This window comes from Maylandia zebra, linkage group LG17 (genome assembly GCF_041146795.1).
Source record: "Maylandia zebra isolate NMK-2024a linkage group LG17, Mzebra_GT3a, whole genome shotgun sequence".
Taxonomy (NCBI): Eukaryota; Metazoa; Chordata; class Actinopteri; order Cichliformes; family Cichlidae; genus Maylandia; species Maylandia zebra.
This window is the reverse complement of record NC_135183.1, coordinates 5,055,840-5,081,559: the sequence shown is the minus strand read 5'-3', so window position 1 is coordinate 5,081,559 and position 25,720 is coordinate 5,055,840. Positions and strand designations below refer to the sequence as shown.

The window sequence follows — 25,720 nt, the reverse complement described above, 5'->3', positions numbered from 1 at the left end:
CCCACAAATATCCAGCAGCAGTGGCGACTCTGGAGAAAATTAGTGGCGAGGAGTCACACAAGTCAACATTTCCACAAGGAGTAGAAGTTTTTCGTCAAGAGTCTGCTTCCTGCTCAGCCGCTGGTAAGTCTGAAACTGTTACTTTCTTTGTCACAGGAAATAAATAAAAGAAGGAAAATGTATCTGAAAGTTTTCGCCTGTGCAGAGGTTGTCTGCGGGTCCTCCCGAAAATCTTTGAGGGAGCCTCGTGGACTGTGCTAACACGGTTCCGACTAAAGCGCCGTTATTTTTTCCAGAACCAGAGAATATAAACTGAATTATATACGGGTTTTAATAGGTCTCTGAATTAAAATAAAAATATTCAGACGTGTTCCTGACTGTGTCTATTTTGTTTTGGTTTTTTTGTTGTTTTTAGAGAAAACTCTGTTTTTGAAGCACAGGTCAAGTTTGCTTTTAAAAGTTGGTTGCCTATTTTTTTTATTATTATTATCGTAGTTAACTGTTCTGTGGGACAGTTGCTTTTCTCTTCATACAGACTGTAATTATGTTTTGAGGCACTTTGCAAACCATTTCGCATCCTTGAACTGTAAAGATTCCTCTTGACAGGTCTGTGCGTGCTGCTGCGGTGTGTGTGGCGACGCCTCCCGTTATGGAGCAAGGCCAAATTTAGGGTGGGAATAAATAGTTAAGAGGATTAGCAGTTTACTAGTACATATCTAACCTAGGAGACTGTGTGTGTCGAGGTGTTGCAGGGGTAGAGGCTGAAGGCGATGATGTGTTTGTAGAGGAGGGTGGATCGATATCAACACCGGTGTTGGTATCGATACTAGCTTGATAGGATCGATACTTTGTTTCTGTCCTCTAATTCAGTATGTAGCCAGCTGACTTGTCTTACATAATTACATATCTTTAAAATATATTTTTTGGAAATGCAAAAATACACTTCAAACATACGTTATGTAAAATGTCTGAACTTTTTGTGTTAACTGTAAGTTCTGTTTTATTTTTAGCCTATAGCACGTTTAGACATAAGATGTTGATCCAAAAATGTGTGCAGAATTTGGTGAACCTGGCCCTGTATTTATTTTATATTGGATCGATACCAACATTTGCAGTATCGCACAGCATTATGTTTGTTGACAGTAGAGTAATATAAAGAGTAGGTTAGATTAGCGGCTCTCATGCAGCTGTTTTTGCATCAAAGAGCGCCCGCTGTGCCCACACAGTGAAGAGGGAGTACTTTTACATGAAGTCTCGGGTCCTTGACAATCCTCCTTTCCTGCTGGAGGAAGAGGGATGAAGTAAAAGACCCGCAGGTGCTTCCTGCAAAGAGTGTAACAAAAGGGAAGGACCATTCACACATTGCGCCATAGGTGCTGGCAATCAGTTCATGGTTGTTTATTTTTGTCTCACAACAAGAAGACTTTTTTTCTTTTTCCCCTGCTGCCTTTAGCTCGTCAGCCTCAATAACAAAAAAGAAAATGAATATTTTAGCATTTTATAGACAGATCCTATATAGTACATCATATCTGTTAATCTCACCATAATTGCTGGGTGTGAACATGCCGCTGGTTTGACCTGCACAGTCCGTTTAGAAAGTGACTTCGATCATTAGGATTAGCATCAGTGATCAGGTTAATGTACTTGTTGTGCCATGTTTAGCTCTATTCACACTGCTGCTATTCTTAGATGCCCAGATGAAATCCTGTTATCAGGCTGGACTTTATCCAGCATCTGAAAGTTGAGCCACGCAATCCAACTGTTAATGTAGTGCTTGTTTAAAACAAACAAACAAAGGGCTTCTATTTTTTTGCTCCTTGTTGGACTTGTTGAAACCATTACTGTTCTTGTTAGCTGAAGTCTGTATAGTTGTCGTCATTGGTGCACCACGTTAATGAAGGGGAAAAAAGTAATAGTTTTATTTCAATTTTGTTTTTTCACAATCATTGGGGGCATTACCATTAGGCTTACCATTAATCACATCGTTATTATGGTTCGGCTTACCATATTCTTATACCAGCGCTAATGCTGAGTTTGGGTTTGGTTTTTTTTGTTTGTTTGTTTTTTTGGTTCTTTTTTTAGGTTGTGACAAGTCCACACCATCCGAGGCTGACCTGTAGCTCTCGCTGTCAGACGTTCCTGGGCTTATCTTGTAGCTGGGTGTGCTAAGAAAACATAAATGCACGGTGTCACTGATAACGAAATGGAACACTTTTCTATCTCATAAAAATTCATATCTGTGTTTATCATTATTATGGAAAATGTGATATGCCCCACCCCTACCATAATCTAAGCTCTGGTATACTCTGCTGGAGGAGACCAAAAGGAAGCAAAAAGGAGACTGATGACTACATTTGTTTGCAAGGTGGTCTCAAACACAAATCCAGATAATTTCTAATGTTGATTTATGTTTGATAAATGTGTAAATATTCAAATGTTTGAAAATACGTATATGAGTGTGTGGCGTGGGTGTGGTCCTTGGCCAGCTGCAGAGGAGGGGTGACGCAGTGAGCTCCCGGGGCGGTGTGAACAGGTGTGCTGGGATCTGACAGTGATTGTGTCTCTTTATATGTTGGCAGTGACAGACGGAGACGGAGGTGACAGCAGAGAAAGAGCGCGGGAGTATATGTGTCCACGTACAACCCCGAGTTTAATAAAAAGTTCTGCATTGTCAAAGTCGCTCCGGCTGGTATTTCTTGGGTCCACCGTTACAGAGTGGTGTGTTCACAGGTTTCTTTGCTGAAAAATTGCTACCGGTAATCCACAATTAAATGGCTGGTTTTTGAAGTCCTCTAGAACAGAGGTCCCCAACCGGTCCGTGAGTCGTTTGGTACCGGACCGTAAGAGTTGAGGCTCAGGTGTGAAATTTATGGTTTTCAGGGTTTTTATTGGTTTTAAACAATAAAAACAATTTATTTATTTTTTTTAAATTGTTTTTATCATTAACTCCGTTTCCCTGGAGCTTTTCCCGTGTGTTATGAATGAATCTTCCCTTTTTGGTACCGGTACTGGTTTTATTTTGTTGTATTTACACCTTATAGGCTGGTTTTGTTGAACTTGTTGACTACTTTTTTCTTTTTTTAATTAAATTTGAGTCCCATGGCACTGTGCTCTCATCTAGACTGTAATCTGTCTCCAGATTGACAACAATACAGTGGCTCACTTTGTTTCAGACATGGCTGTCGTTGGCCTGCTCTTGATAATTGAGTGCACACATGAGCAGCAACCTCATTTCCAGCTATCTTCATAATCACCATCTGCTTGATCTTTGGCATCAGGCCTCATGTTTTGGACCTGCCAAGGCTCCCTGAAGCCCCTCATCCCCTTCCTGTAAGCTATATCCTAAATAAATGAGGGCTAATCCAAGATTTCATTACCATCTCTATTGTGTCCACACATGCAGCATCTCAGCCCATATGTGCCCACAGCATGTTTAACTCATTAAGGCCTGCTTTGTCTTGTGTGTGTGAATTTTAAAAAAAAAAACCCCCAAAAAAGTAAGGGATGCTGATGCTTGATAGGTGGAGGTCTGTAAATGGTGCAGAGCGCAGCTGACATGCATGCATTATTCATAGGTGGTGTTTAATATCCAGAGTCGTTCAGTTGTGCAGTAATTGGAATGGTGGTGGGATCAGCTGGAGCAGCAGTTAAACCATTAGTGTCTGCAAGAAGAACTCCATTGATGATTGTCTTCAGATCTATTAAAATCTACAACTACTTGGTCCTCGGTTGAGGAATTATTAAATAATATTGTTTGTAACCTGCCTCTCTAAAAATATTTAATTCCCAATTACTTTGTTTGCAATTGGTAGTAATCAGCCGCCCCTTCTTTAAGCCTCTTGCAGCTTTAGTGGGTGCAGCGTAGCTCAATGTGAACTTTTGCTACGCCTGCTGCACGCTCTGATTAAACGCAGGGCCCGCCGGTATTACTGCTTTCTAGCATGTGAACTGTCTGAACAAGGATGATCATTTGTTAGTAAGTCTGTTTTGTTTTTTTTTTCTTTTTTTTTTCTTTTTTTTTTTTTCAGATAACAAAAATTGTCTTGTTTCAGTTGCGCCATTTGGGGCTCACCTAAAAATGTAACTTGGTGTGAGTTATCTGGCTTGGGACGGGCAGTAGGAGTGTCGGGGCTGGTGACCCAGTGGGCAGGCTTATATAATATAACTGTAGGGAACACAGACTTTGAAAAGGTGCATGTTTATGATTTATCTGAGAGGGAACTTTAGATTTGTGTTGTTTTTTTTTTTTTTTTTTTGGTTAAAACTGTGTACATACTATAGAAATCTGGAACATTCAGCACTCTCTGAACTAGCTGAACTCAATCATTTCACAGTTGAGTTAAGCTCATTTGACTAGTTCGTTTTTTTTTTTTTTTTTTTTTTAAATGAAATGAATAAAGGATCAGCTGACTGATTCAGCTGTAAATAAACTTTTTGTTTTAATGTATAAATTAATGTATAAACATTTAAATACACTATAAAAGTAAATGTGTTGTAGGCAAATCATCTTGCATTCAGATGCTGTAGCTGCTTCTTTTGGGGGGGGTTTTCCCCTCCTGATCAGTCCTTCCACCTCATCTTGGCACCAGTGAGGCTCATTGTGTTAAAGGTGCCCCAGATTTTAAAAGTTTCATGCCCTCTTAAACTGATTTGTTACTGAACAAAAATGTGGCTAATAAGGCTGAGCTCAACAACCACTCGACCTTTTAAATCTCTCTGGCCTGACTCTGTGAAGAATTGATAATGGCCAAGATGGATGTTTTGGGCTATAGGGACTTATCTGAACTGACCCTGATAAGACCTGTAGCATAGCAACACTGAGGCTCTGTGTGTGATTATTGACAGATGTCGGACATGGCAAAAGATAATGTCCGTGTGCCTGATTTTTTTTCATATTATCAGTAAGGAAAATGATTAACTAACATGTTTACAGTGGAAAAGCATAGTCTGAGTCTGGCCACATTTCTGCAACTTTTTCCTTCCAGGTTTAACTTTCAGTACACAACGTCACATCCCAGGTCACTATTAATTCAATGAACTCATGGTGTTGTGCTTATTCTTCAACTGTGGTTGAATTGAAGAGGTCAGTGTAGTTGGTGTACACGTGAGGTCAGCAGACACAGCTCAGAGTAGGGATCTTGCCAAGTGTGGTGCATTTTAAGTGTTACCTTGCCTTGTCAAACACTGGTGATTGACGCAGCCAACTGACGGCTGATGTCACACAGGAACTTAATTAAAAAAAACAAAACAAAGTCAACTGTGAAATTGGGGGAAAATGTCTGTTTGAACTGATGTTTGAAGCTTTGCAGCTGGTGTAGAACTTGGTTAGAGAAGGGGCTTGTTGCATTTTGGTCAAATCGGAGTCTTGACCAAGAAATATTTAATTTTTTTTTTTTTTTTTTTTTTTTTTTTTTTTTTTTTTTTAGTAGCTGTTAAAAGCTTAAAGCTCACTACAGATGAACAGAGTTGTTTGTCCTACAGCGGCCACTGTAGGTAGGACTGTGCACTTGAATTGGGAGCAATAAGAGAACAGAATTCATACTGCAGTCTGCAATCTACCGATCCCTAGTGGTGGTATTTTACACAATGTACTAAATAATGATGTGGACGTCGGAAAGGCTTTTCATAAATATGAGATCTTTTTGAATAACTGAACTTGGTGTGTTTTGGATAAATGCATGACTGATTATATATTTTGTGGAAAAGTTTGACTCCTAGGATGATTTTATTTGTGGTATTCCTTTTTATTGACCTAGACTTGGCTTCAATAATTTTCTTCAGCGGTCAAGGTTGTGGAAAGCTGGGTAAAAAGCCTGATCCTGAGTCAGCAGAAAGGGGTTTTGAAATCCTACAGTTGACCTGGTAACATGTATTGAGCCATGGATTAGCATCAACAAATCAAAATGGATTGGCAGGTGGCTCCCACTCATTTGAGCCTTTAAGATGGGCTTTGCTCCCACTGACTCGCCTCTAAGGAAAGGCTGCTCCAATGAGGACAAAGGAGTCAAGTCCAAGAAATGATTGAAAGGGAACGAGTCTTTTTACTGTGGAAAACCACGATTAGCAAGCCTGTGCAGGCCAGGGGTGGTGGTGGCTTTAGACAGAATAGTTTAATTAAAGATGCAGGACTTAGTTAACTCACAGACTATTGAAGTATATTTACTTTTTCATTCTCCTCAACTGAATGAATTTCCTTCTGAACACAGTGCAGTTGGGCCCCATCTGTAATGAAAAGGAGGGAGACCAGGCTCCAAATGAAATGCTCCTTCGACAGAGTAATTAAGTCCAGACACAAAGGGCTCAGCAGGAAAGAGTTTAATAGGGGAGGAGTTGGTATTCTCTTGGGGTTAGTCGGGTCCAGCAGAACTTCTTTGGACTGCAGGAAGGCAAGGCAGCAGAGGGTTCACTGGCCCACAGCCACGTCACACTGTGGGTAAAAAGGACTGGGATATTACTCATCTATTTTCTCTGCTGGTGGTATTACATTAACCAGGCCATTGCTTTCACATTAAAAACATCTTAACTAAAAGGATGTCCAGCAGAATCCTTGTAGATTTCTAATTTATAGAAGGCCTGAATGTCATAGAAACAAACTGGCTTGTATGATTGGTATTACTGGTATTGGTCCGCTTCAGTCAATCTCTATGGATGTCCATGCTGACGTCCTGATTAGATATGTTAGCACGTTGGAGAAAAGAAGGTATGTGGCATCCATAACACATTATTATTATTATTATTATTATTATTATTATTTTTTTTTTTTTAATACTGATGGACTTAAGTCATGCACTAATGAGACATGAGTTCTTCTACATCTCAAGAGATCCCTCGAGGACTTTTGGAGTTCACATGGCTAACTTTTCCTGTATCTTTACCCATGTTTACTCCATTTCCACCCCCCACCCACCAACACGTACACAGTGTCATCTAGTGGAAAATCTAAAGGACATCACCTCCCGAAACATTCTACTTTTAACTCATTACGTAATCTGCTCTCATTTCTGTTTTGCACTTATGCACGGGTGAGCGCATGAATCGCTGGAGCGCTGCAGGCAGCATGTGTGCGCCACGTGCTGTGTGTGTTGTGGTGACGGAGCGTCGTGGAGGTGGATGCGCTCTGCTGTCTGGAATAGCGTTGATCCTCTTAAATGATTACTGGCTACGACTGGAGAGAGGCGATCTGTGTTGGTAACATGCGGACAGATGCCTCATCCCCACCCTCAACAAAATGTGCACACAGCATCTATGTTGAGTTACGCTGCAGGGAAGCTCCAGCTAGGAATATTTCCTTTAAGTCCTATTAAAGTCTGAGTATTACGCATTATCTGACACTGCATACACACTGAAGACTGCAGTGGTCATGTAGATGGACCATCTTGAAAGGGGCTTCTTTCTACACCAAGGGAGTAAAACCTGTAACAAAGTGTTTCTTACTCATAGCTAAGGCTGGGCCATATCATACCGTTCATGGTAATACTGGTATAATGTTGGGCAACGATAAGAAAATGAAATATCGCGATGTGGGTAAAACGCGCATGAGCAGTGCCTTTGTTTTTATACGCACATGGCAGGAACGGAGAATGAGAAGGGCGAAAGCAGATTGTTGAATGAAACGGATGAGCCAGAATTGGTTTGTAAAAATGCTGCAACTTCAGTGGTGTGGAACTGGTTTAGCTTTCGTCTGTCAGATACACAACAAAGCACTATTTTTGGTAGAGCATGCTAGCGGGCCGTCGTTATTACCTTGTTGTTGTTGTTGTGTTTTTTTTTTTGTTTGTTTTTTTAAATATGGCACACTTAAAATCAATCCTTTGATTTTTCTAAAAATCGACAGTGCCCCTTATAATCCCGTGTACCTTATGTATGAATAGGGATGGGTATTGTTTAGGTTTCATCCAATACCGGTGCCAAACCGGTACTTTTGAAACGGTACCGTGCTTAAAGAACGGAGAACACAAAATTGGTCCAAAAACCTCATGTTCAGCTGTTTTTGTGTGGTGTTTTTTTTTTTTTTTTTTTTTTTTTTTTTTTTTTTTTTTGTAAAAAGATAACAATGTTAGCCTTTTCTGCAGCTATGGGGCATATATGGTATCACTCTTGGCTGGAAGCAGTGCTTAAACAATGGAAAAAAAACACAAACTTTGTCCAAAAACCTCTCATGTTTAACTGTTTTCCACTTTTTCTTTGGTCATTTTTGCCTTTTTGGCAGGGTGAAGGGAGTATCTGCCATCAAACAAGAGGACAGCCGCATGTAGCTATGATGAGGTTTGCTAGTTCACCTTACATGCATTAATGTAATAATGTGGTTAGCCTACTCAACGTAAATTACACACGAACAACATGAAGCTACTCACGCAGAGAAGAACGGCTGCTGCTGCATCATCATCCTCATCATTTCTGTTACACTGGCAGGGCTAGGGGCCAGGACTCTCCTCTTCGGGTTTTTGGGGGATGTTGCATAACAGGCAACCCACCCGCAGTAGATGTGCTCGGTGTGAGGTCTCACAGCAAGCTATCAAATACGGCGCATTTCTCAGCTTTTTAAAAAAAACGCTATGCGTCGCCAGGTGTTTCATCGGATTTGAGGTGTTACCTCCTTTGACAGTATCACAGTATCAGCTTAAAGCACTTGTTGCAGGCTGCTGAGTTTGCATATTTTGCTGTGAAGTACAGCCAGACTTTTGACCGCTTTGCCTTGGGCATTTTTAATCTGTAGCTCTGCTCTAAAAGAACTTACGTACCTGGCCCCGCCTACTATCCTCGGAAACGTAAAATGATTGGCTAGAATTAAAAGTGTATCACAGCTCAGGAAAAAAAAGCACCGAAATAAAGCACCGAAATGTGCGCTGCTTTTCGGTCTGGTTACTACCGTTTATGTCAGAACCGGTGCCATCATGGCACCGGATACCGGTACCCATTCCTATGTATGAATTCTGGTTGTATTTAGTACAACTTTGCTAAGCTACGAACCCGCACCGCTTGATGGCTCTTGATTTTAAGAGCCAGGATATTGAAGAAAAAGAAAAAAAAATCCTGTCAACAAGAGCTGTAAGTTGATGAAGACGCATTCCATATGGATTGAAGAGTGCTGATGTTCCCTGATGTTTTCCTCTTATCTAAATGTGAATGGGACATTATCACCAGCCTGAATTAGTCTGAGATTGATAAAATTGATCTCAACCTTACCCTGATCCCAACCAGTTATCTCTGCTATGCCAAATCATTCCTACCCTTAAGCTTTACCCCAATGATAAGTGCGCTGTAGCAAATGCACTAAATTACATGGAAACGTGGTTTAGAGGGGAACAGACTGGGCCCTTTTTTTTTTTTTTTTTTTTTTTTTTCTTCCCTCAGACGACCTTGGAGGAATGTGCGTGGTAGTTCTCAGTGTCATAGAGTTAAACACTGCCCTTTCCAGTGTGCCACACCAAAGTTCACCATAGTGAAACGTGCTTTGTCTTCGCCTCCCCATTTTTTTGACTTCAGCTCTCGCCCTCCTCTGTGCTTGACATTTGACTGTGTGTGGGTGCCTTTGGTCTCTATAGGAAATCGTGCTCTCAGGCTCTGCTGGAGCCCCAGATGCACACAACTGGAGTCCAGAGCCAAAGATTTGCCCTTTGTCCAGTGTTGTTGAGCGTGACCCGTCACGAATGCATGTATGCCGAAAAGAAGCAGAGCCATTCTGGATCTTTAGAACTCTAAATGTCGCCATGTTTTTCCACTGCCTCTGGGTATTTTGCTTTGTAGCCCTGAGGTTATGTCCAAAGCGTGCTTTAAAAGACTTCACTGAAATCCTCTTAAGCTTGACGTAGATGTAACAAATCATGCTTCTCAGTGCTCGGTCTCTGACCTAATCTGTCAGTTATTGCCAATACCCATACTGCAACAGTCACACACATTCCCCTGAACTTTATCTCAAATCTTAAAAAAAAAAATGTTGTTTGATCTTGAGCAACACCAGGAATTACTCGGAGAATGTTGTGATATCTTGCAGAGAATTAGACAATCTACAGATGCTGTGGCAAGTCAACAATCTGGGTTTGATTGTCTACTTGAAGCTACTTGAAACAACTGTGTCAGACCAACATCTGGGCATCTGATCCGATGATGTCATGTGTTCTGCTTTTGCCGCCTTGAAGTTTACTCTTTGAGGCAGTTTTCTTGAAGCCCTTTCCACATGGATGCTAATGTCATTTTCCTTTGCACCTGCGGCTTAACAACTGGAGAGGTTCTTACTGTTGGCCTGCCTCCATCCTCAAACACTCTGCTGGGTACTGGCTTGGAAGATTGTGTGGATGCTCTGGTGGGACAAGCCTGGGGGGGTTAGGGTTAGGCACCCTGATTGGAGAGTTCCTCATTTGGTTACTGGTTTTGAGGGGTGTGTGTGTGTGTCTGTGTGTGTCTGTGTCAAGCTAACAAAACAATGGATGCTTTGTGAGAGGGGTCCCACCGTGACAGGATTGTTGGGGGGAGGAAGCAAGGGGGTGGTCAGGGCTTAGTGAAGCATAGCCACTTGATTAGTCAGGGCTCTCCCTTTGCACCTCCTCCCATCCATCTCTCATCCCACCCTCCCTCCTTGTCATTCTCTCACTGCTTTTCCCTCCCCGCTAACTCGTGGAAGCAGAGACGTTGGAGCCGCTCTGCACGGACACATCGCAGGGTTTTCGGCTCGTCATTGAGGATGTTTTGGACGTTGATCAGAGTTGCTTGTTGCAGCATCTTCCCTGACTGTCCGAAATGTTTGTTGTTCTCAGGTAAGTTGTCTCGTGTTGTCATCCTTTCTAGTCCACCCCGACCTGTCCTTGGTCGCTGACTTGCATTTCATCTCCGCTGGGCTGCAATTGTGGTATTGGATGACTGTGCACAGTACTGTCGGGCTGGCTTCTGATGAACGAATCATTTCAGTGTCAGTTGTAGCGGTATTTTTATGTAAAGCTGCAGGAATGTATCTTTTTTATGTCAGTTTTATCAATCTGTTTATGACAACATCAGTGGAAAACACCAGAACAGTGAAATCCTGCAGTGTAGAAGTTTCACAAACCCATTTCACTTTCCATTTTGTGGTGGATATCAGCTGAGGTTTGTGTGTCCAAGGAGAATGTAGGGGTTGGTGTTGACAGACTATTGCCTCAGCTGCGTTGACCAAATTGTCAGTGTTATTAGGATCTCCATGCTTGGGATTGCTTTCTCACCCCACCCACTGTCTTTCTTTGTCAAACATACACGCCCTCAGGGACATTGGAGGGTCAGGGTAATCCCTCACATCCTGTGTGGGGGAAAAATGCAGAGCAGCACTCCATCACTCCCTTTGTGAGAGTTTGATTCCCCCTAAACTCATTGCATGTCCTGCAAAAACAGCGTGGACCTCCTTTTTAACGCAGAAGGTTGTTTGCTGTTTATATCTTTAACTTCCTTCTGTTATTTAACTCAGCACAGTCACATTTGGCTTTCCTGTCTAATTCGTTAATAAAACAGGCCCTCTGTGACTGAGAGATGAAGGAAAGCTATGAAAATTAAGTTTGGGAGAAGAGCCACATGGAATGGACTTTATGAAATAATCAACATGTGTCCAAATGGAGCTTAGAAGTCACTGTTCTCATAGGGCTCTGCCTTGACTCCAGAGTTCGCATGTTCCAGTGTAGGGTTGGCCAATAAGCAAAATTTATTGATTATAGTGCTGCACCTTCATTATTTGTATTAATTTATTTTTTTGTACAGTCACTGAAATGTCAGAAAGTCCTGATTGCTAACAGCACACATTATCTACTCTTAAACTGATTTTTTTTTTTTTTTTTTTTTTGACTCACCAGCAAGACAAAGCAGCTTATGATTGGCTACATTGCCATTTCCACTTTGGATAAAGTTTGTAATGATGTTGTCATACACATGAAGCTGTAGTATTGGCAATACTTCACTTGATTTTAACCTAGCTAAATTACCAACTGTGTAAATTCTTCCAGCTAATACATAATTTGTCATTTTATCCTCACCTAGCTTTTGCTGTATGGGGGTTTGCCAAAGTACTGATTAAACAACTAGTCAATTGATTAATTTTTTGCATCATTCATAAAAATGACATGCCAAACCTTTTCCAGCTGTATTTTATGTTCATCATATTAATGGATGCAAAGATGTCACTTTGGTGTTTGGGGAAACTGAGATTTATTACATTGTTAATTTTAGGCTCATCATTAAGCAGGTTTAGCAACAGTGAGTGGCTGTCTAACTTGCAGGTCTTGTTGGCACACACAGCTTACATGTAGTGAAATGTGCTGTATAAATAATATTAGATTACCTGGATTTTACCCTGCTCTGAATATTAGTGCAATTTTTTTTTTAAACCCTCAAAGTTGGATAAATGAAGAACATTTTCCCCCTCTGTACAAATACAGAACGCCATATGTTCTCAGAATGAGTTTCATGGTGGAACCAGTTTTTAGAGAGAAGCCGGTTAGTCATCCACCTCATACTTGTGCAGCATTTCTCTTTGCTGTCCAGCAACACCAAGGTCTCAAGACTCTTAAGTGGATACCACTCCCACTGCTGTTTCAAAAGAAACGCCTAAAAAGCATGTCTTTTCATGCTGCACTAAAGTCAGCTAATCACCTCCAGATCCATATTAAATGCATCAACATGATGTGTTTATGCAGGAGTTGGTGAACTGTTCCTTTAAAACTCCCTTAGGTAGCTTTTAATCAGATACCCTGTGCATCTTGATTAGCAGTTTTCAGGAACGCAGATGCAGCTCTCTGGAATTTCTTGTTCGCATTCTTTATGTAAAAGGTAAATAAAAACAGCACAAGGATTTTTATTAAATTGAAAATGGTGCAAAGACAACACAAGATGTTTAAACACATTGTCCTTATTAGAATTTGCTGTTACGTTTTGCACTGTAACTTCATTTAGTCTGAGACCTGTGTTTTTCTTTTCTTTTCCTTCATGTTTCTACAGAATGAAAAGGGGAATCATCTAGGATCAAAGTAATGGCTGTCCAGGCTGGCATCCAGGTAGGCTCATCCCCCATCTCAAGTCTGATATACATGAAGCTCACAAACACATGGATGTTTAATTTCAGTTTAAACCAGTGCTGTCCTCATTCTGGGCTTGTACAGCCACTATATATTTTAGCACATGCTGTAGTGCTAACTTGATTTTGAGTCCTTATCGTAGCGCCCCCTTTGGGCCAGTCAGAGCCTCAGTGCTATGCTGAGGGAAGAAGTTCCCACATACTGCACATTGTGGTGTTCAAATTAAAGAAGTGCAGACATCTGTCTTTCCACTCAACAACTGTGGTGAGCCCACCTGTGTTGCAGCATGCCATCTTGTTTTTGTTATGCATGTCTGACGTTCCACTGCTCAGACCCTGAGGAGTTTCCCCGCACATTTTTAAGGGGGGAGTGGGTGGAATGCACAATGGTTTTTATATATTTGTTTGTTTGTTTTTCTTTCCCCCTCTCTCTACCCCTCCCAGCAACGAAGTGTTACCCATCCCAAAAACCAAAACAACACATGTATCATATTACAAATTTGTCACATGCTTTTCTCTGGTCTGGAAAGTCCTCGCTCTCGCTGCCTGTCTTGGACTGAAGATATGCAAAATATGTATCTCAGTGCTATGTGGATAACATGTGGCAGGAAAGCTCTCTGGCTGATGCCAATGTGTTGATGAGGCTTTTGGGAGCTGTCGATGAACTGTGGTTGGATGCTGCAGATTAAGAAAAGTTTACGTTACTTAGAAAGTTTGCCTGCGCCAGATAATATTCAGTTTCCTTTGTAGTTTATGTAGCACCGTCTCTTTTTAAGTTTTCTTTTGTTTTCCCCAAATAATGGTTTGGTAGCACCAAACTATAATCTCAGTGAAATTTGGAATGTAAAAAACAAGCTGGGTAAATGAGAGTATAAAGGAAAAGATTTTGCTTGCCCAAAAAATGCATCGGCTGTTCACATGTGGAAGGTAGGTCCTTCTTTATAACTTTTAATTTGGATTATCAGACCTTTAGCAGCATCTCAAGTAGGGATGGGTATCGTTTAGGTTTTATCCGATACCGGTGCCAAATCGGTACTTTTGAAACGGTGCCGGTGCTTAAGCGGTGCTCGAACCGGTGCTTAAAGAATGGAGAACACAGACTTTGTCCAAAAACCTCTCATGTTCAGCTGTTTTTTTTTTTTTTTTTTTTTTTTTTTTTTTTTTTTTTTGTTGTTGTTTTTTTTTTTTTTTTTGTAAAAAGATAACAATGTTAGCCTTTTCTGCAGCTATGTGGCATATATGGCATCACTCTTGGCTGGAAGCAGTGCTTAAACAATGGAAAAACCACAAACTTAAACCCTCTCATGTTTAACTGTTTCCCACTTTTTCTTTGGTCATTTTAGCCTTTTTGGCAGGGTGAAGGGAGTATCTGCCATCAAACATGAAGACAGCCGCATGTAGCTATGATGAGGTTTGCTAGTTCACCTTACATGCATTAATGTAATAACGTGGTTAGCCTACTCAACGTAAATTACACACGAACAACATGAAGCTACTCACGCAGAGAAGAACTGCTGCTGCTGCCACCATCATCCTCATCATTTCTGTTACACTGGCAGGGCTAGGGGCCAGGACTCTATTCTTCGGGTTTTTGGGGGATGTTGCTCCGGGTCCGATAACTGGCAACCCACCCGACGTGCACGGTGTGAGGTCTCGCAGCAAGCTATCAAATACAGCGCATTTCTCGGCTTTTAAAAAAACCGCTATGCGTCGCCAGCTGTTTAATCGGATTCTTGGTGTTACCTCCTTTGACAGTATCAGCTTAAAGCACTTGTTGCAGGCTGCGGAGTTTGCATATTTTGCTGTGAAGTACAGCCAGACTTTTGACCGCTTCGCCTTGGACATTTTTAATCTGTAGCTCTGCTCTAACAGAACGTACGTACCTGGCCCCGCCTACTATCCTCGGAAACGTAAAATGATTGGCTAGAAGTGTATCACAGCTCAGGAAAAAAAAGCACCGAAATAAAGCACCGAAATGTGCGCTGCTTTTCGGTCTGGTTACTACCGTTTATGTCAGAACCGACACCGGTACCCATCCCTAATCTCAAGCTTCAGTGCCACAGAGCAGACCAAACAGACCAACGTAGATGGAGAAGAAGGGTATTTAGTGGGTTTTATTTTCCAAATATCAATCAGTCACCCTGTGAGGTTATTGATCCGTATCAGATTGTAGTGATGATGCAGACTGTAACACTGCAGCGACTTCCACAGCTCGACTCAGAGCTTCACTGCCCATGTAGAGCACCATCACATTCAATAATCGGTCACACACTGACTGCTCTGCTCACTCATGCTGAAGATGTTATTCACTCATGGAAGTCTAAGCAGCATATGCATTCATCTATAATAGCGTCAGTACAAATGCAGCGATTATCATATGTAATGTCTGAGGCTTTGTTGCCCCTGAAACCTCTTGTGATAGTAGCTGTGGGTTAAAAATCACACCAAGATAAAATTAGATGGGCTTTTAGCAGAACTTTCCTATCACGTGAGAACACAAGTGAGAAACTGAGATATCTGTAGACATAGACAGTGTATGTACGCACGCGCACATGGATGTATGGATTTATTTATTTTTGGGTGTGCACTGAGAACAAAAGTAGCAAGGGGGGGGGGGGGGCAGCAACATTAGCTTGAATTTGTAATGACCACAGTCACTTTCAGCTCTGCTTTGGTCTCCACCACCTCCTGGGGGGAATATCAAATTCCTTAACTGCCAAATGCTCAATATGCTGGTTGTTGCTAAAACAGAAAATGGATTAGCAGAAATGACTACAACCACTAAACAGACATAACAGACAGGAAAAACTTTAAGATGATAATGGTCACCTATAAACTCGACCAATCAGAAAGCTCATATCATTCTGAAAAGAACAGTGACTTTGCTAGCTTAGCCTAGCCAAACCAATCTGCTGTGGGTTTGTTATAATCCTAATGGGTTTAAAGGTCAGTCAGGCCATGGGAAGTAAGGAAAACTCTTACATTGGGAAATTATCCTTCAGATCCAGTTGAGCTACACAACATTTAACTTGATAAATTCTTGTTTTCAATGGACGTCTTTTGCATGAGTCATTGAAATAAAGATAAAAAAAATGTTTTGCATTCACGTGACTCTTTCCTAGCTCGGTGTGCTCAGAACACTCCATAAAGACTCTTATTCACCCATTCACACACTGCTGCCATTGGGAGCAACTTGGTATTTAGCATTTTGCCCGAGGACACTTGGAGGTCAAACCACCAATGGTTTAATCAGGGGTCAACTTCTTTTACCACCCTCAGGATTAGTTAAAGAGAACACATCAAGATATTACTAGATGGAGAGAGATGTATAGATGTATCTCAGTGTTCCCCTTTGACCTTCTTACTATTTGCTATTGTTTGAGGGAATTTAATTGCCCTTGGTGTAAGTGGCTTAAGGTAAGAGCATCAGAAACTAGTAATTCAAGTAATTGGCAACATACAGGCATAAAGCCCCCTTTTTTTTTCTTTTTTTTTTTTTTTTTTTTTGGATTACCAATACACAATCCTGTACCTAATGAGTAAACAGAGAAGGGTTGTTTGGGGAGGGGTCAATGTTGAATGCCCCTATACTCTCCTTCATTAAGCTTTAAAACCTGAATGTTCACTGAGCCTACATACAGTCAGGTGCAAGTACTAGTTTGAGAAGTGACGTAAAAGGTGCTGTGCCGATTAGAATTGCTGCCTGACCACTGGGGATAATCCAAAGTTGCACTACGCTGCATGTTGCAAAAAATAACATGCGTTGTTGTGACTGTAGAGAACACCGTGGGCAGGTTAAGCTTCTGAGCTGTTGCGTAATCGGTATCTTTTGAAGTGAGACAACCTTGAGACAGCGGGACTGTTCTGAACATCGGGCGTTTTGCCACTTTCCCGTGTTTTTAAGCTCCTCAACACTTTGGGGTCAAAGGTGATATGACATGGACGCACATGGGGCTTTATCTCAGTTCAGACAGATCCACTATCACCAAAGGATTATTTACATCTACCCTCATTCAGGTCTACCTGTACGAGTCTGTTTTGGCTCTTAAAGCTCTTCAAAGTGCAGACATTGGAAAGCTGCAGGCAGGGACCCCAACACAGAGCACATCAGCTTTCAGCAAAAAGAAATGTGATGATCGTTAAGTTAGAAATAACAAGAAAAGAGGTCCTGTTTTGGAGGTGGGTTGCAAAGCGGCTTGTATGTAGGCTAAAGCCTCAAATAGCACCTCATATAGCATCATTGTATCATCTAATTTAATTGATGCATGGAAGTTCATCAGCTGAGCCATCAGCTTGTATGAGCTGGCACTGTTGAACCCAACTTTATGACTCGTCTAACACTGTGAGATCAGGTGTGATTAAAACCTCTCACTCTACAAACAGGATTCAAGTTGGATGTTCGAGATGTATGGGAAACCTAGGCTATGATGGTCGTGAATTTTGACCCTTACTGGTTTAAAAGTCAGAAATTCTGGCCCTCTGCTGCTTTCATGAGCTTTCCTCTTGAGAATCCCCCAGCTTAATGGCTGTGCCGTATTAAATCACCGGAGCAGAACCTCAAAGTCAAAATGTGATTTGCAAAAATGGAGGGCACACAACATGATTGTTTTTTTTTTTTTGTTTTTTTTTTTTTTTTTTTTTTTTTGCAGTTAAACTGTATAGGAAGAGTGTGTTTTTGTTTTTCCCCCACTTTTCTCTCTGGAATCCTCATTATAAGACTGCATATTGACATTGAAGGTTAAAGACCAAGTTCACACAGTCCTAATAAGTTCTTAATCTCTTATAACCTAAAATGAGGGACAATCATGCCCCCAGTTCCTTGAAATTCCCTTTTTTAATGTAGTTTTATTTACTATAAAGATAGATGCATCTTGCCAAAGACTCAATATCCCTAATTCAGTGCTTCATTGTTTACAAGACTACTCGAAGCTTGCACATACAGTGTCTGGGATAGCTCAAAGTATCAGTACAGGCCCATTACTGTATAACAGTCTCTCTCTGTTCCGCTGCCCAGAAGGTTTCCTGTTTGTGAATTAGCGTTTGCTGAGCGAATGCAATTCATTCAAGGCCTCAACAAGACTGCGGTTTGTTTTAAGCACAGTGGACTCCGTGTCCCCTTTTTGCTCAATGGTATGAGATGGATGCAAAGATTAAAGACTGTATCCTAGACAGATGTCAGCATACAGGGTAGGAGGCGGTGGGAGTGTCATCCTGAAGTGAGTTATGTAATGTCTGGACGAGCTGTCACGGTGCACATCTGCTGCTGGTTTCTAGATTACATGGTCGGCTGCCTGTAAACAATCAAACTTAAGAACAAAATGGGGTAACTAGTTTGTGCACTTGCATCACACACCATACAGACCACACACACTCGGGGAGAAGAAGCTTTAGCTTTGTCTTTTACGTGACCACATTGCTAATACTCTGACAATCAAGGTTAATGCTATACACAGATGACTTTGCAACCCCATCAGATGTTGTCTCAGGAGTATTTTCTTTCTCTACTTTCTTTTTAAATCAGATTTAGTGACTTAAACCAATGACTAAAAAAGTGAGGGAGAATGGAAAGGGAGTGTGTGTGTGACAGAAGATATGAACATGATGAGACATCACTGTCTCGAGCTGGGGTCAGCAGCTCACTCCAGGCAAAACATGTATTTATTTGTTTTTAGGTCTGTCAGGAAAAAAAAATGATAAAGTGAATAATGGCTTTTAGTTAGACATGATCTCAATTAAAGTAAAACTGAAACACACAAACTGATGATGGAAGGTTTAAAAACAGGCTGAGCTTCAGTGGATCTGTTAGAGCATGTTGTGTGGAGTGTGTGTTCACAGAAGTGAAGTGTGCTGTGACTGCATCCCTGACACATCCTCTCTGCATGGATGGCTCCCATAAATTCCCCTCATTCTCTCAGTGCTGGGCTGAATGGGTAGGTAGGCTATCATAATGTTGCAGAGAGCCAGTCGTGGAATGATTCCTAATCTTTAGTCATTTTTCAGTGTCTTTTAAAAAAAAAAGTCTGTGGACTTGGTGTTTTCACAGACTGTGTGCTGACTGAGGCATGCTCAGACTTATAACACAGCTCCTCATGGAAAAGATAATATTTTCTGTGCATTTGTCTGAACAACAAAAGCCTGGAGGTAAAGGAAGTAAAAGAGTCGGAGAACAGGTAGCTTACCTGCTTTCAAGCAGGACAAACTCTGCTCTGCTGTTCCTCTGAAGTCCACTTGTGTTGCATTCAGCTGATTGGACATGACTTGTATTGACGGTGTGTGCCTTTCCAAGACTCGATAGTTTAGTTTGTGTCAAAGCACAAACCAAGCCCTGACATCCAAGACAGTTGGCAGCATTTAACCTCCTAAGACCCGAACTCTTCCACGGCATGCATTTTTAATTTCTCTTTGATATTTGGGCTGATTGGGGCCTGATGAATGTAAAAACAAAGAATTACCAGATTTTTATTTTTTTATTTTTTATTTTATTTCGATAGAACAGTGGTAGTATAGTGTCCTCGTAAGTGGATATCAGGCCCCTGTAGAGCAAAATTGAGTATCTGGGTCTAAATAACCAAAAATGTCCACATATGTGGACGCCAGGTCCTAGGAGGTTAAAACAGTAATTTGTGTTCTTGATTTTATTTAATTGTTTTTCCTACATGTGCGATTCTTTGTTTCCAGGTGTGGTTTGGGGAGAAGTTTGACGCCCCCTCACTGAGCCCCAAGAGCCCTCGCAGCCCATTAGTGCAGCGGCACGGCCCCGGCCTAACAAATGTCTTCCAGTATGACCAGTGGTTGGCGGTGCGGCACGAGGCCACGCTGGTGCCCATGCAGGAGGACTTGGCCATATGGCTCACTGGCATGCTGGGTAAGCATCAGCTGTTCTGCATCACTTTTTCTTAAACGTTTCCAGGCGTATTATAAAACCGTGCCTGTGTCCAAACCTGTGCGTTTGGGAATTAACAGCTGACGGTTGCATGTGAACAGTTTCCACCTCCAGGCTAGGAAAGTACTGAAGCGCTATTGACACGGGTTTCCCATGTAATTGGATTTGAATGCCGCTATTCCCAACCAGCTCATAGCAAACCACTGAAACCACAGTGGAACCAAATCTTTCATTTTGTCCGTGTGTGCTATTCTACTGACATCTATTGTCTCTTTTAGAATATAGGAGGAAATCAAAGCTGACTGGTAACTCTATTGTTGTTGCTGAATACGTTTGTTTTCAGAGGCAGACTTTGAGTTTTCTCATGAGGAATGTGGGCAGGTGCTGACACTAAATGTAAATTATTGGTACCATGACTACAAAGACCCACATTATAAGATTTGTTTTAAACTGTTTGACCATTGATCATCAATCCTGAGAGGCTGGACGTTGCAGAAGCAGGTGGCAAACGGTGGGTAAAGTTCCAGGCCTCGGGGGCTCACTGTTGTTGTTGGAAAATAAACTTTTGCAGAGCAATCGTTCTCACTTTGCGGGACGGTATCGTGGATTTTGTTCCCTTGGTAGCCTTTGTAGAGTTGCCTAGAGCGGTGATTTTTAACAATAAAGAGTCGTGGGAACGCTAGAATTCCTTCAGTAGGCTCTTGCTGAAAAGCTGAAGTCTTTCAGTGTGGTATCTGTTTAAACAAAAGGACAACAAAAGGCTTTTGTTGTGTGAACGTGATCTTTTCAAAGAACTGGAAAAAACCAGGTAAGGTAGGCTGTTTTAGCATTGAGCTCGGTTACTGTGAGTAGAGATTATTCTGTAATTTAGAAAATATAATAAACTCCTCTCTTTTCCAGGAGAGGAGGTGAGAGCCGAGGTTTTCATGGAGGACCTGAATAATGGTGTGAAGCTCTGCAAGCTTATCGGTGTGCTGCAGACTAAGATCGCTGAGAGCTGCCCCTCTGCGCTTAGCAAGGTGAGTCACGCGGCTCAGCTTTCCTGCTCTCACATAAGGAATGTTTGGGAAGACCTATGAATGCCCAGTATGATGAAACTAAATGAATTTCCTGGACATACAGTCCTTTGTGCCGTGTGTTTGGGACACGTTTTAATAGAATTTGACCAGATTATATTCAGCCTATTGACTGCTGGATTTCTGTGTATTTTCTGTGGTTTGACATAAATCGCCTCGATGTCATGGTTCGTGACGATAAAGGTTTACTTTCTATCCCCATGACAGCTGTTTCCTACAAGGAAGGTAGCATGCAAGCGGGATGCCTCTCCAGGCTCCTTCTTTGCTCGCGACAACACCGCCAACTTCCTGGCCTGGTGCCGACACATCGGTGTGGAGGAGACCTGCTTGTTTGAGTCGGAAGGCCTCGGTAAAGACCTACAACACACTGCAGCACAAACCAACAACAAGCTGCTTGCTTTCTGTGGTGGAGTCCTGTTTGTAGCCGTGTGCTTGTTACCTTTTAAGTAAGATATCTTTATACAAGCTCGTGCACTGCAGCTTGAACTCTGACCGCCATCTGACTTGCACTTGGGCCAGATTCTGGGCTGTTGACTTACCGTAAGAACACAAAGTAACTCATTAAAATTCTTCAGTTATTAAACTTTAAGCTTTGTTCTCAGTCTCAAACTTTGGCACAGGACAAATGTAATCTTAGTTGATAAAAATCTTTTAATCCAGGTCATTTAGATGCAACTATGTGAACACACAACATTTTTCTATCAGCTGACTCCTGCTTTTGGATTAAAAACCTTAGAAAAAGGTTTGCGCTTTCCTGCACGCTTTCCTTTTTCACCTCAGTGTTTTGAGGTTTGTAGATTTGTACTAACTGCTATACCATATGTAATTATCCTCAACTTCCAATGTTGGGCTTCATGTTCAGCATGCTAATGGGATGAAAAGGACTAGATCCGGGCTGTAAGTTGAGTCTGCTCTTTAAGCTGTACTTCTTAATGGTTTAATAGGATCTGTTGAGGAGAGCAATCACTCTGAGTACTCTCTATGGGAGATCACTTCATTACAAATGAAAGGCTCCCCAGCAAACTGGATTGGGGCGATTTGGAGCACAGCATGTGTACATGTAGATAAATGTTTTTGTTAGTGCCCTCGAGTGACTGTAGTTATGCTCGCCGAATCCCTCATCGTCTCCTCGGGGAATAATTAACTTTAATGTTGCTCTCGTCGCGTCACCTTTTGGAGTTCAACACGTGAATTCACTTTGTCGCTCCTGTTCTGTCTGCTTCGCCCCATCCAAAGGGAGCAGGAGCGTCAGCTGTTGTTGTAACTAATCTGCTTTGTTTTCCACCTCAGTGCTGCACAAGGAGCCTCGACAGGTTTGCCTCTGTCTGCTGGAGATCGGTCGCATCATCTCCAAGTAAGTCTTTAAACACCGAAGGCACTTTTAGAGGGATTAGAAATGGTTTAAGATTGAATTTCCACTGTAATCTCTGTGCGTCTCAGCTACGGCGTGGAGCCTCCTGTGCTGGTGAAGCTGGAGAAGGAGATCGAAATGGAGGAGACTCTGCTCTTGACAGAGGAGCCGCCTCCGGCGGTCAAAACCTTCAGCGTGTGTTGCCAGCATGGCGGCCTCTACCAACCCGGGGTGAGTTCAGTGATGAAACAAACTGAAACAAACACGATATGAGGTTTTTTTTTTTTTTTTTTTTTTGTTTTTTTTTTCACCTTGAGGCAAAATCTGTGGCTTCCTTTAGCGACGTCGCTGTGTTCGGAGCACGTGTCGTCTGGATTACGATCCTGATAGGTCGCGTAGAGATGAGGAGATGTTTGGGAATTTAAAGCACACATTGGCGTGAGGCTGCTGAACATGTGGTACATGTGCAACTGCATTGATGCTGAGCCAAGATGGCGCCAGACGGCCATCGGCACCCCAGAGGGTGCATGACGCATCAGAGCCCACCATGTGATGCTCTGTCGCCACTCGAGGTCACGTGTGACGGCAAATGACACGTGACCTCCAGGCTACACATGTGGGCCGTCGTACATATGTACTCGCAGTGGGTGGAAGTGGTCCATCTCACTCTGCCTCACTGATGGAGACTGAGGGTGGTGTTAGGAGGGTTCAGCCCTCTGTGTGGTTCACTGGGTAAAATGATGCACCAACACCGTCACAGTTGATAGTTTTATTCCCAGAGGAGATGGCTGTGCTAAAAATAAACTGCACTCGTTGAAGTGGAAGGCACTTTGGATAAAAGCATCCACAATCCCAGTGTGTCTATTACCAGCTGAGTCTGCCCATTACATTTGAGCAGCAACAATCAGCTCCTTGTAACCTGTGCTGCCTGACAGGTGCCTTCATCACCTGGTCATTGGTCTCATCTTTAGAGAAATTTTAACATAAAGTCGACGTGCTGGACTTCAGTGACACAGAAGGTGTAGTTATTGGATGGATTACTGCTCGCTTAAGCAAACGTGAGGTCATTAAAGTAGGGTGACCATATTTTGATTAAAAAAAAAAAAAAAAAAAGAAGACACTTGACCTAGTCACGAAGAACTTTAATAAAAATAGTTTGAAAATGTAACCTATTTAAACGATGCCTTCTCTGTGCGGTTAATGAATGGTGAAATAAAAAACATCATATAGGCTTTTACAAGTCAACAAGTGCAAAAAAAAATAGCTTAAAAACCTCTGGAAGTAAATAATGGTACAAAAATAAGTCTCGTCTGTGTAAGAAAAATTACTGGGACGGTACGAGGGAAATTTCTTTTGCAGTTCTGAAAAGCTGCACTTGCGCTTTGGCATCTTTTAAACATCATCAGGTGCGCATCTGTTAGCCCGAACAATTACTTGTTGGATGATGTCACACATATGGGTCCTCTGTAGGCGCATAGAAAACCCGGACATTTTCATCAATCTCAAAAATCCCCCCGGACAGAACGCGAACAGCGGACATGTCTGGGGAAAAGAGGACAGTTGGTCACCCTACATTAAAGGGGACCTGTTGTGCTGGGTTTTTTTTTTTTTTTCCCCCCATTATTAAAGATCACCAGTGTTTTGCATTATGAGTGTGTGGGCTCAGGTAGAGGCAGCTCTGAATAATTGGTCTGCAGCTACTTTTTCAGCTCTTGTGCTGAGCTGACATCAGTTTGGCGTTATTTGATCATCTCAGTCATGGTGATGAGATGGGTCATAAAAATACTGAGCCAGAAGAGGGGCAGCCAATGAGGTGCAGCTATTTTCTGGATCACTTCAGAATCTAAAAAAAGTTTGCGCCACTCTAAATCTTTGCGCCTTACCGTTTGAGAATTTCTACTTTAGAGATGGATAAACCCAAAGTGCTGCATGCAGGATCAATATAAGATCTATGGAGTAGTAAATGAGCTCTGTAGATCCCATTTAAATCCTTGCTGATATCCATTACGTTGGGAATGCAGCATCGCTGCCAGGCAAACTTTTAATTTAGCTTTCTAATTGCCTTTTACTGTGTCTTTCCCTTTCTCATTTAGGAGCATGACATGGACAACCCACCCTGCAACTGCTCTAACAGAGTGTCCATCGAGTACCTGTCTGAGGGACGCTACAGACTCGGAGATAAGACCATCTTCATTCGGGTTAGTATGAACGCACACTGCAGTTGAGGTGGGCAAATGAAAAACAGCCAAAGACTACTCATTTTAGCAAGTATGCACGGTGGCTGTTGCCAATGTGTGCATCCCCTGGCAGTCGCAGCGGCTTTAACTGTAACTCAACATGTAAGCTCATTAACCAATTGTGGCTGGATGTGATGACATTATAAAAACGCCGCTGTCCAAAGAGCCAAACTACATCTGTGTGTCTGCAGTTACTGAAGGACTTGTTGGTGTTGGACTGTCCAAACTGAAAATGAGTGAATTTTTACAGCAGCCCTTCTTCTGCTTTGTGTCCTCAGATGCTTCATGGCAAACATGTGATGGTGCGCGTCGGTGGCGGCTGGGACACCCTCCGAGGTTTCCTGCTGAAATACGACCCGCTGCGGGTACTGCAGTTCACCACTCTGGAGCAGAAGATCCTGGCCTTCCAAAAAGGCCCCCCAGGCCTCGGGGGTCATCATGGGAGTTCAGCTCCTCCTCCTGACATGGACCCGCTCGCTGCTGTCACTGATCTCATGTCACCTTCATCCTCCTCTTCATCTTCTTCCTGTTCTACCTCTTCCTCCTCTTCGACTCAAGCCTGTAAGCCAGCGTCTGTGTCCGCCGTAGGTCAGACGTGTCGGTCCTACAACGCCTCTCCAGCCTGCACACCCACAATGCCCAGGAAGGGTTCAGTGTGTGCGCCTAAGAAGAACATCCAGATGACTGGGTCCTTCCCCAGGAAGCCTACCCAGCTTCCTCTGCCTGTGACCTCCAAAGGTTACTCCTCTAAGCCCCACACGCCTGTGGGTAGCACTTCCAGGCAGTCTCCTAGCCCTGGGTGTCAGGGTAGAGCTCTGACTTCTGCCGCAGCTCCATCACCTGCTGCTGTGGATCCAAGCTCCACCTCCAAATTAAAGCTCAGACCACCACCTCGCTGTGCCTCCTCTCAGCCCAGAAGCCCCGTCTGCCCTGAGCCGTCCTCCAAATGTCCCAAACCCTCCAGCCCCAGCACCTCTCCCACCTTGGTCCCAGAGCTGCGCCCTATCACTGCACCAGTACAGTCAGCTACCTCTAAAGACACCCGCCCTCCGTTGGGCGCCAGCCAGCGCTCTCGTCTAGCACAACGTTGTCCCGGCTCCTCTGCTTCGCGCCTCCGTCTCGAGGCAGTGAAGCGAGCGAAGACGG

The 25,720-nt window shown here is 42.6% G+C and overlaps 1 protein-coding gene across 2 annotated transcripts in view; it reads left to right on the top strand.

Moving 5' to 3' along the window:
* gas2l3 (growth arrest-specific 2 like 3) overlaps window positions 1-25,720 on the top strand; it is a 26,513-nt gene continuing 793 nt past the window's right edge. Inside the window, exons 1-9 of one of the 2 annotated variants that reach the window (XM_004568873.3) lie at window positions 1-123; window positions 12,952-13,007; window positions 19,706-19,892; window positions 20,811-20,929; window positions 21,194-21,335; window positions 22,277-22,340; window positions 22,427-22,568; window positions 24,431-24,535; window positions 24,853-25,720. The exon at window positions 24,853-25,720 is cut by the window's right edge and continues 793 nt beyond it. In XM_004568873.3, coding sequence (XP_004568930.3) covers window positions 12,984-13,007; window positions 19,706-19,892; window positions 20,811-20,929; window positions 21,194-21,335; window positions 22,277-22,340; window positions 22,427-22,568; window positions 24,431-24,535; window positions 24,853-25,720 — 1,651 coding nt within the window. In that variant the 5' untranslated portion in view covers window positions 1-123; window positions 12,952-12,983. Of the gene's footprint in view, window positions 124-10,605; window positions 10,755-12,951; window positions 13,008-19,705; window positions 19,893-20,810; window positions 20,930-21,193; window positions 21,336-22,276; window positions 22,341-22,426; window positions 22,569-24,430; window positions 24,536-24,852 lie in introns of those variants that run through there. The other variant, XM_076875734.1, reaches the window with a different exon arrangement.